The sequence below is a fragment of the Papaver somniferum genome, chromosome 9 (genome assembly GCF_003573695.1).
Source record: "Papaver somniferum cultivar HN1 chromosome 9, ASM357369v1, whole genome shotgun sequence".
NCBI lineage: Eukaryota > Viridiplantae > Streptophyta > Magnoliopsida > Ranunculales > Papaveraceae > Papaver > Papaver somniferum.
In genome coordinates this window covers 50,335,282-50,346,475 of record NC_039366.1, presented here as the reverse complement: position 1 = coordinate 50,346,475, position 11,194 = coordinate 50,335,282, and the positions used below count along the sequence as shown (strand labels likewise).

Genomic DNA, 11,194 nt, shown 5'->3' with positions numbered 1-11,194 from the left:
CATCAGTAGAAATATGCAGAAATGCAAGATAGGCTTAAAAAAATCTTAGATGGGAGATTGATAATACGCAAATTAAGTTAACTGTTAGAACATGCACACAACGATGAGTCATGTGTAATAGACTAGCGATCTGCACAAGTGTGTACAGTTGGATATCCTTAGTATACAGTCTTTAAATAGTTTAATAAAAGTACACTATATAGTAGCATGATCTGTTTATCCAAGTGAAGAAATTCTTGAATTTATACATGAGAAAGATATGCCTACAACTTTTTCAGTGAGAGAAGAACAAAAAGAGATAACTACGTAGATAAATTAACGATCAATAAGTGTACATTTATGTGCAACGATCAACAAGGTGTACAACTATGTACACATTCATGATCAACGGGTATACAATTATGTAGACATTAAGAATTCAATAACAAAAAGTGGTTAAAATTTAATTAACGAATTACGGATTCAATAACAAACCTGAAGCAAAACGACCATAACGAAGATTGTTATAAAAAAAGTGTAATGGTCTGAAAACTTGGAAATTTCGGTCCATTGGGTGCATCATGATCCGGTCAAAGCTAGGAAATCTGGTCGAAAATGTCAGCAACCACACAAAATTTATACATTAATTAGTGGCAAACCTTGGAAAATATATTGCGAAAATAAAACCAAACCTGGCCAGAAAGAATGAAAAGACAAAATGTCTAAAATTTTTATATACAAATTCAAGTGAAAAAAAAAATGAAAAAAATGAAGAAAGGAAAGTGAGGAATTATTGTATAGAAAGAATGAGCACAAACTGAAACAAACCCACACGGTAATCAATGCACTTACTAATAGCTTAGCCACGTTCAAAATATAGTCAAAGGAAGAATATATATAATCTGAAAAAAAAACAAAATTAACCAGTTTTAGTAATAAGCTTAATCCCCTCTGCCGGTGATTAGATTATACAAAGTGTAAATGGGAAAATCTAAGACCATCCAAATTAACTAAAAATATTATAAAAGAGAACTATTTGGGGGTTTGTACGTGAATGTCTACAACATCATGACTTTTTTTCAAAATTAAAAGCGCAACATAACATCATATACTTTTAGATTGAGCAAGAGTTTCCAGTTAAGTAACTTAATAGCACAATCCTCACATAAATGGTGCTTGGATTTGGTAACCACAAAATCCACTAAAGATAATTGACAAATTAAATATGCAAAAGACAAATTCCTATTTCAAATCTTCTCAGTTTCCTCCCATTCCACTAAATAGTTTATTACTGAAATGTGGAAAAATCAAAACAATACAACTAAACCAAAATGAAACACTTATACACCTACCGCAATTCTGAAACTACCATTTAACAGAAAAACTGGAAGCTTTGTTGGTAAAACTGACGGTTCTTTAAGTTGGTTATAAATTTAATACATCAACGATCAATTGAATCATGCCAAACAAATTCTTACCTAGAAAAAGTAGACTGCAGAAATGGTGATGGTGACATATATTCGATTTTAGATTATTAACCAATAATTGATCCTTCACTGGCGATGTAAGGAAGTTAAGTTCAACTAGTACATTTCGATAGTCACCACACATTGTCTTAGGGGACATCATCTCTCCGTTCTGAACTGCAAGATGATTGCAAACAGATTCTCATAAATGTGAGGAAAAGATAATATCTAAGATCATATATGACCTAGCCCAACCCTCAAACTAAGGATAAATCTTAGGTAAGGTCAAACATCTACAAAACACCAAGTAGACAGCGGACAAATATTATACTAACTGATTGTATAAGTTAGCAACTACCTGTTGCAGTTTCATGCTTGTGTACGCAAGGTAGCGGTGGCAAGCCTCCATATGAAACGTTATTATGGGTAGCAATTGCATCCAAGGATGGCATGGGTTCCGCTAATAATCCCTCTTGATAAATTTCTGCAGACAGGAAGGCCTTGCAACAATTAAAGAGTTTTACATTGATGAGCCTCTTTCCCATACCATCCTCTCCAACAACCGCTCCTCCAAAGAATTTAGATGTCTCATATTCTTCATGCCTAATGAAACTTTCTATCACTTTGCTCAAATCAAAAGCGGCAATACCAGTTCGCTCCAAAACCGCAGAGAACAACGTCGTGACTGTATTATGGGTGGCCAAAACAAATTCAACTGAACAAGCAAGCATGCATCGGTGAAACCTCTCATTGGTTAATAAAGAGGTCAAGTTACTACCGTGCAATCTTTGAGATTCTGCTATGCACATTGCTTCCAGAACCCTATAGTACAATTTCATACCTTCCATTCGTCGTTGTTCGGCACAATTTTAGACCTTCCATATGTACAGTGTGTACACAATTGACCACCAAATATCAGTTTCAATACATTTTTCAATCCCAATTTCTATGAACTGATAGATGTTAAGATTAAGAAGCACATCGCACAATTAGTATATTATCAAACTGAAATAAACCTAGAAAGTAAGTGGGATTATTTACTCCAACTAGTAGATATTTTACAGAGGATTCTTCAAATCAAAATTAATCTGAACTCACGAATTGAATAAGAAATTGAAACTGAAGCCTAAGTGATTAGGTTTTTGAAATCGTAAAAAATATTTTGAACCGATAAATTAATAGTTAGATCAAATCAAATGGAAAGAATAGATTATACTTATCTTTCCAATCTCTTTCGACGATTAACTCTTCAATGTTGAAATTAAACTTCTAGTTTTCCCATGGATTGATTAATCTTCTTGATGATAACGATTTAGATTTTTATGTTGAATCAATTGTTTCTTCGATTCTCAGATCTATGTTTAGAGATTGAACTTTCATTGAGAAAAGATTAGGTTTAAGATCTGTTCTTCACTGGAGAGTTGTTTCACACATGGAAATGAAAACTAAAAACTGAATTACGAAGAAGCAACATTCGTGATGGGCAATTTCGGCAGTGAAAATATATAATCCGGACTAAATCGTTAAAAAAAAGATTAACTCCTTCAGGATTTAGTAAATTTGGACCTCTTAGTACCAGGCTTGAGGGGACAGGACTGGAGTTTCTAAAGCCCAACAACTTTGGGACTAAACGTCAATTTCTACTTCTAAGACCGCAAAGCTCTCCAAGTGTTCTGCACCTAATTCTCCATTGAAGCTGACACATCTTGAAGCTACATGTGTACCTACAAAATCTATAAGTATTAGACCATAGCCCCAAGATTTGGTTCTATAGATTAGTTTAACAAATCTCTGTCGGGAGTTGTTTAGTTATAATTAGGGGTGAGCATAAAAACCGGAACCGCGGATTTAACCCGTATCCGTCCGCAAAATTGCGGATTTCACCCAAACCGCAAGACGTATGGGCCGGACACGGGTGGGATTCTCAAATCCGCATGCGGTGCGGATGCGGTTGCGGTTGTCATTTGAAAACCGCGGATTACCGCAACCGTAGAAAGAAACAAAGTTTTCTTAAAGTATGAACCTAGGCCCAAAGAGAAAGAAGTGAAGTTCTTTGATCACTTAGTTAACTAAATGAATTTAGGCCCAAAGAGATAGAAGTAAAGTCCTTAAAACACTAACTGAATTTAGGCCCAACAAATAGAATCAAAACTAAGTTAACTAACTGAATACTGAATGGTAGATGGTGTTTGGCAAGTTGATGTTGTCAGTGATCCGTTCACAGAATCACAGTTCACACACTGTGCAGGCCTAAGAGAGCGTATGGACGCTGTTACGCATAACAGAACCATTCCCTGCACATATAATATAAACAAGAGAAACAAGTTACAGAACTAGTATGAATTATGAAGTTATAGACTGAACTGAGCTCGTAATGGGCTAGGACCGTCAACTAGTTTCATAGTTCACATCCAAAAGCTAAACTGATAGTTGTCCCGTTGAGGTAACAATGTGGCATGCATCATCATCAGTTGGACGATTGTTTGTGTTCGTTTCAACCATTACATCGAAATGGAACATTTTCTGCTCTAAAGTTAGTGGGCTTGGCCTAACAAATCCGCGGTTAATCCGCAACCGGCCCGTATAATCCGTTGATCCGCAGAGGTTAAATCCGCGGGTGATTGGACCGGTCACGGTTCCATTTTTTAAATCCGCAATTTTGACGGTTTGGTTGCGGGTGACCCCTAATCCGCAACTGTCCGTTGCACACCCCTAGTTATAATAGTTTTGATGATTATCTACCTCAATATATCTTATCAAAAGGGTCAATCAACAATTCAGCAATTCATCAGCAGTCCTATTAAGCATTTCTAGCTTCCGATTTCTAGATATATTTTCTAACAGGAGTTGTATATCTTGGCCGTTTCCAGCTTCCGATTTCTAGATATATTTTCTAACAGGAGTTATATATCTTGGCCGTCAAACTACAGCTGATTAGCCAGTGGTATGACGTTTTCTGAATTTGGCTAGCCTGATCAACATCTTATTAGTACCAGATGTGGATGGTCAACCTTACAATAAACTCCTTAGCGCTAACCTAAATATAAATACGGACTTAAAGGTCTAACAAGATCTTAGCCTGATCTGAATATCATTTCAGACAGTTATAAGTTATTGGAAATTTCGTTTAAATTGAAAGTGGGAACAAATTACCAAACTTTAGCCCAGAAATATTAACTTTAGCCCGTGCAACTAGTAAACCCGAAAAAAAGAAAACGGTATAAAAACAGAAATATTAAAATCCCATGCAACTAGTAGATTAAAGTAACGATTCAAAAAGTCACTCTCCCACAACTGTCTTCCACAGTATCAAATTCAATCAAAAAGATTGTACTACAGGGCTAAGATGCTTTCTTAGTAACGGCCAACTCCCCAAACTCTAATGGCACCATCTGTGTACCCAGTGAAAAGAGTACTTCCGTCTGAACTCCAGTTCAAGCTTGAGCAGTAAAATGTCTACAAAGAAAAAGATATATAGGAAACACAATCATTAGCCAAACGATATAAACACCAACACAGATAAAAGAGGGTGGCGCATTCCAACATCTCATGTACCGCCAGTGTGTAAACTCATCGAAGTTCTTCATAACACAAAAGGTACAAAATAGAAGCAAGTAGGATGCAACACAGGTATAGAGTACCAGACACAAATTATCCCTTCCTAGCTTTAGCCATGACATACAAACAGACACGAGGTCCAACAGTAGTTAACAGTTCACCTACATGCACGTATCGTCTTTCAAAGCAATACAGTTATTAGTGAATAGCTTATGCAATAGATTTAGGATAATGTGTCCAAACTACAGCACAAAAGAAAACGAAGTATCTAATTAATTAGACCGGTAAATATGTATGAGATGAAATCTCAATGCCGATATTTTATGTGACACAAGTAGATCGCCTATACAGTAGTAGGATACTGAAATGCTACACAGGAAATGGGGACACTTGCCTCTTTCAGTTTGACCTAATCTGCTTATGAGATCCAACTTAAAACTACAGCCAATAAACATCCTCCTACATCTAAGATATGGTGATCTGTGAATGAGGTAAATTTAACATGAAGACATAAGAAGTATACTGGACGCTGTTAAAGTGTATCAAACTTTTGAAAAAACCAGTTTATTAATTTAAACTACTGTTCCAGCACCAAACGTTTTAACATGACATGTTTACCATTTCCCAAAAGAAAGTACTTTTGACAAAAGAAGACATTTACTCCGCGAGACTACTAGATTCACATCAAAACTGGGTCTTGTTAACTTATGACCCCATGCATACTGTTAGGAGCCTTACAGCAAAATATGCATGGTTCACGAGTTAATAACACCCAAAATTCATATGATAAGACCACATCAATCAACATTACACCTAGATATGGGCCTTTCAAATAAATATGTGCTACTGAAATTCTATACTGCATATAGTTATTGAGATAAAGGAATTCTAGAGAAAAGAGATACAGCTTAATCATCTAACACAAGTGAAAAAGCAAGTGTTAAATATAGAGTTAAACAATTACACAAAAAAAAAATGCACTACTCAAACTTTATCAAACATATTTGAAAACAGAATTTCTGATACATATCAAGGAAAAGAATATGAAGATGGTAAAAGTTTTGGCCAAACTGAAGAAGGTAAACTACGTAAGCAGGCTTACAGAATGTAAATGAACTCAATGTGAGAGTTGGGTCGCAAAAACAACATGCTATCCCACTAGCAAATATACACTCACAAAGGCATTACAAAACAATGCAAGAACAATTCACCCACAAAAGTCTCTTAGCAACACATTTTCTGAATAATATCTTACTGTCAGGTGTCAGCGTATATTTCAATTCATACCTCAAAACAATCTTCAACCTAAACTCATAAACAAATTGACACCGACATTAATAATGACACAAGTAGTTCTAGAGTAAATAGGCACATGCATTGAACAATCAACAGTATTAAAACATGTAAAAGCTAAGCATAAAAATGAAATTACCTTGTTCTTTCCTGTTTCTGGTTCAAGCTTCAATTCCTGAACAACACTCTTACTCTCAAGATCCCAAATCTTAACACCTTCCTCAGTTGCAGCGCAAAGCCAGTACCTATTTGGACTAAAGCACAAAGCATGAATAATACCACCAGCATCAAGGGAATACAATTTCTTACCCTCAGCCAAATCCCAAAGCAAAGTGACACCATCTTTACCACCACTTGCACACAATGAACCATCAGGTGAAACAGCAACAGTGTTGACATAGCCACCATGTCCAGCCAAAGTGTTCCTCAACTTACAGTTAGTCAAATTCCATACTTTGACAGTCTTATCCCAAGATGCAGAAACAATAGTTGGCTGAAAAGTATTAGGACTAAACCTAACACAGCTTACCCAGTTAGTATGTGAATCACCATCTTGAATGGTATACTTGCATTCACCCAAAGTATTCCACAGCTTGATCGATCTATCCCTTGAAGCAGAAACAATCTGGCGGTTATCAATCGAGAAAGCAACAGACAACACATCTTTGGTATGACCAACGAATCTACGAGTAGTAACACCAGTGTTGAGATCCCAGAGACGAAGTTCACCATCCCATGAACCAGATAGTGCAAACTGACCATCAGAAGACAAAACAACATCTTGAACAAAATGACCATGACCAGTAAGACGACGTTTAGGAACTCCATAGTTTTCTCCTTGTTTGGTAAGACTCCATACAAGGATCGATTTGTCACGAGAAGATGAAACAATCATGTCTGAGTTGTCGATTGGACAAGCAATGGCTGTAACCATGTCATCGTGACCTTTCAATGTTCCGCGAAGGAATAAATTTTCTGCCATGGTTGCGATAAGCTCAGAAACCTTGATGAAGCTGGTTTTCTAGGGTTTCCTAGCACAAGAGGAGGCAGGAGATATGTTTTACGCAAAACCCTAATTTTATTTGGCCAAGGGTTTTTATTTATATGGACTCCATATCTTATTTACAATTTAAGTTTGCTCCCTAATATTATTCATTATTTAAGTTTACTCCAAAATGTTATTACCCGTTTGCTCACTTAGGTTTATTATGGGTCATCCAATAATTTCGCAATCTCTTAAGGTGTACGCAGAGCCGCAGACTACGTCCAAAGAACTTATCACGCTGCAGCCTATGCATATGCAGGTATGACAGTCCTCATGGGATTGGGAGTCAATGGCCTGTTTTGTGAGAGATTTAAGACCGCCGCAACAGTGATGACCTTCATTTTGGCATTGGCTGCTTGGCATAGCACAGCCACAGATCAATGACATTGATTTTCCCTTTATCTATGGTCCGTTACCTTATATCTACAAATTTTGGGATCCCTGTATGTCATGAAGAGCAGGAAGACCCTTTGAACTTTTGCCGTCATTTTGGCATTAGCACTTGTGTGCAGAAATGCTGTTGACGTGTAAAAATACCTTTACGGTTGTAATGAAGAAAGAAGAATGTGCAGTCCCAGGTCTGGCGATCAAAAATAATAAAGCTGTCATCTTTGGTATATGGATTTTAAATGGAGAAACTGGTGGAACTGAAACGACTTCCATGGATCGTGATCATGCACTTGACTTGTTTTGATTCAGATTAAGAACTCTTGAAGTAGTTCTACAATTATACAATACTAAAAGCAGCTATATGAGTAAGTAATTTGTACATCTCACTCAAAAGTTACATTTCTACGATAAAACTGAAATGAGATTTTGCTCTGCTGGAAAAATCTGGCTAGAATCACCTCCGTGATTCTGTTTGGATTTTGTTTGTTTAAACATTGGTCCTGTACTTTGTTTCTCTTGTCACAAGCTGCACTTCAACTTCTCAGTTTGGATCTCTTGCGTTAAAGATTCAACCCGGTCGAGTAAGCCAACATTTTCCTATTAAAAATTGTAATCACAATAGCCTATGAGAGAGCAAATACCGAAGGAAACAAGAAGTACAAGCTTTTCAGGAAATTAACCAATTAGTTTCAGTTTCATAGTGTAATAGCATAGATGTACTTGACTCAGAATAGTGTCATGGATCGTTCACCGTGAAAGCAAACTCATATACCAAAAACAAAGCAGAAAATAAACAAACAAACAAAAATCGTAAGTCACCTGTTCTAGAGTGGACAGTTTCTTGTTGATACGAGCAGCTTCTTTCAGCTTCCTCCTAAGATTCTCGTTAGCCTGTAATCACCAAGTAAGACCGAAAACTTCAATGATGACAGTAAGTAAACGTCTTTGAAAACGGAGAAATGTGTGCTAGACAACTGATAATGTTAACTCAAACCAGAAAATGATTGCATATCATAGTTGCAGAGGAATGATACTAATAAAAAGAAAAACACTGCGCAGTCAAGCCTCACGGACCCATACAGTGGTTATAGATAGTTAGATAATCAAACTTGACACAGTTTGTAGCTTATCAATTCCCTTGGAGGAAACAATCAAATGGTGATCCGAAATGAAAACTACAAACTCTCAATGGTGCTTGGGGAGTTAACAATATCCCGTGACAACACTTTCATATAACTCCAGCTTACAACTACTTGTTCTCAGAAGAGAGATTTGTGCCAGCATGGGAGATGTGAAACATGGTTTACTTATACCCAACGCTTTTCCCCCCCTCATCATCGACAACTTCATGTGTGGCATTCTACACAGGTAGGTTGTCTATATATGTCAGATTATACAACCTACAAGCTCATTTTTTGTTGCAATTGCAATTATCTTTTACTAAAAATATACTAATTTGTTATCTGCATTTTACTCCGCATTCAACATAAAACTACTCAAAGATATACCTAGAAAACTAACACTGACATTCAATCACTGAATGAAGGTAAGATTATGCTATAGAGAATCCCAACTGGGTTTACAACATGGAAGGATTTAGGTTCTCAATCTTCTGTAGGTCAAATACATCGCGTTTCCTCCCAACGTGACGTGACCGCAAGGAGAGCAACACCCGTAGTTTATAATTCTTAGTTCCCCAATTTAGAAGGAAATGTGGAAAACCCCCAAAATTTTTGAATCTAAGTAAATTGAACAATTAGCAAAAGTTCATAACGAAGTTCAACATCAAAAATTTGTAATACAAATTCTACGAATACTGAATTGCAATGCAAGATTTTCAATGACAAAATAGAATTAGAGGGTTCAACTATCATTACCTCTGCGAGTTCCTTGGCACAAACATTAGATTTCTGAAGCTCTTGATCATATTTAAGTCTCCATTCAGCTGATTCATCCATTGCTTCTCTATTAGCTAGATCAAATTGTCTTCTGCAAGAGTTGAATACAAGACCCATATCAGTATCAAATCAAGGATAAGAGGAATTTAAAGAGAGAAAGAGATGGAGCAGGACCGTAAGTATTCTCTATCTTCGGAAGAAAAATCATAATCAATAGACCAAAGCTTGAAGTAAACAGCACTTCCTAAAATCATAACTATAACTAATCCAATCGCTAATGGTCTTCTTCCTCCCAATACAACACTTCCCATCTCTCTCTATTTCTCCACTGTTGTTCTGTGTGTGTGTGAAATTGTCTAATTGGGTGAACTCACTCCGGGGGTCAAAAACCCGTGACAAAAGTCGCAAGTTTATTTCTCGACTCTCGACTCTCGACTCCTGGAGGAAACATACGATTCAATTCAGAATGAACTGAACTGGTCCAAAGTATCCTGTCGGTGTTTAAAGACTCCGCTATGATAGCTGCTTGAGCAGCTATGTTGCACATACACGAAAACGAGACACGGTTACAGGGACACGTCAAATCTCAAAAAAGTTGGTTACGGGGACACGTCATATGTATTACACGCACCATCAAAATGAGATTTTACAATAATCTACTAAACATAATAATTATTTTTATTTTCAAAATACTTGATTACTAATAAAATAAAATTAATAATAATGAAATTATGATCAAATTTTTCATAAATAATGTTTGGATTTGACTAAAAGGCGAATAAAATAGCTTAACATTTAGTTTAATTTGATTTTTCAAACCAAAATTTATCATTTATGGGGCGTCCGAAAGGGTCCAATAGTGTCTGTAAAGTGTCTAATATCGATTTTTACGAGACATGTGATATGGCGTGTCCGTCGCGTATCGAGAAGTGTCATAACCGTGTGTCGTGTCCGATCGTGTGTCCGACACAATTACGGCATCTTTCCAGGCGTGCTCGTGTTGCATTTTCACTAACCTTGTGGGCTAATACAAATACTGCCTGATTAGCCTGATTAGCCTGCTTAGTACAAACATACAATTAAAAGCTTTAAACTTCTGTTTTTCTTATATATGCTAAGAAGATATTATTAAGAGTTATTAAAATTAGATGCTTTAAATTTTTGTTTTTTTTATATGTTAAGAAGGTACTTATTAAGAGTTAGAAATCAGTATAATGTTTGTATCAGCTTCTAATGCTGAAACAATAAAGTTGGGAGGATGTCTCTTTTTTTTCATAAAAAAGAGGATGATATCCTCTAACATTACATTTCATAGTTTGTTACCAAGATCAGATTGGGATTCGACCAAGGAACATGTTCATTAAAAACTGATAACTAAAAGAGTTAAGCAAGCGTCTTAGATCATTTCTTGTCCATCTGTGTTGGAGGTTATAGATATTACAAAAAGCTACATCGTCAGCTGCCCATATTACATTTAATCTATTACAAAATATAAATTCTGAAATTTCAAAGTTCACTACTTCATGATTGATACTTTGGAAATCATTACTAATAGAGTATCTCGG

At 36.2% G+C, this 11,194-nt stretch overlaps 2 protein-coding genes across 2 annotated transcripts; both read right to left on the bottom strand.

Annotated features, from left to right (window-relative positions):
- Positions 1-4,556: 4,556 nt before the first annotated feature.
- On the bottom strand, positions 4,557-7,380 carry LOC113310352 (guanine nucleotide-binding protein subunit beta-like protein). Its single transcript, XM_026559000.1, has 2 exons — positions 6,436-7,380; positions 4,557-4,901 (listed from the first exon to the last, which is right to left on the bottom strand). Exons 1-2 carry the CDS (start codon positions 7,276-7,278, stop codon positions 4,800-4,802), a joined length of 945 nt encoding a protein of 314 aa, XP_026414785.1. The 5' UTR covers positions 7,279-7,380; the 3' UTR covers positions 4,557-4,799.
- A 603-nt stretch (positions 7,381-7,983) lies between these two features.
- On the bottom strand, positions 7,984-10,064 carry LOC113313832. The gene is made up of 4 exons (XM_026562621.1): positions 9,804-10,064; positions 9,609-9,720; positions 8,551-8,622; positions 7,984-8,328 (listed from the first exon to the last, which is right to left on the bottom strand). The coding sequence occupies exons 1-4, from the start codon at positions 9,938-9,940 to the stop codon at positions 8,251-8,253; spliced, it is 399 nt and encodes a 132-aa protein (XP_026418406.1). The 5' UTR covers positions 9,941-10,064; the 3' UTR covers positions 7,984-8,250.
- Positions 10,065-11,194: the final 1,130 nt, after the last annotated feature.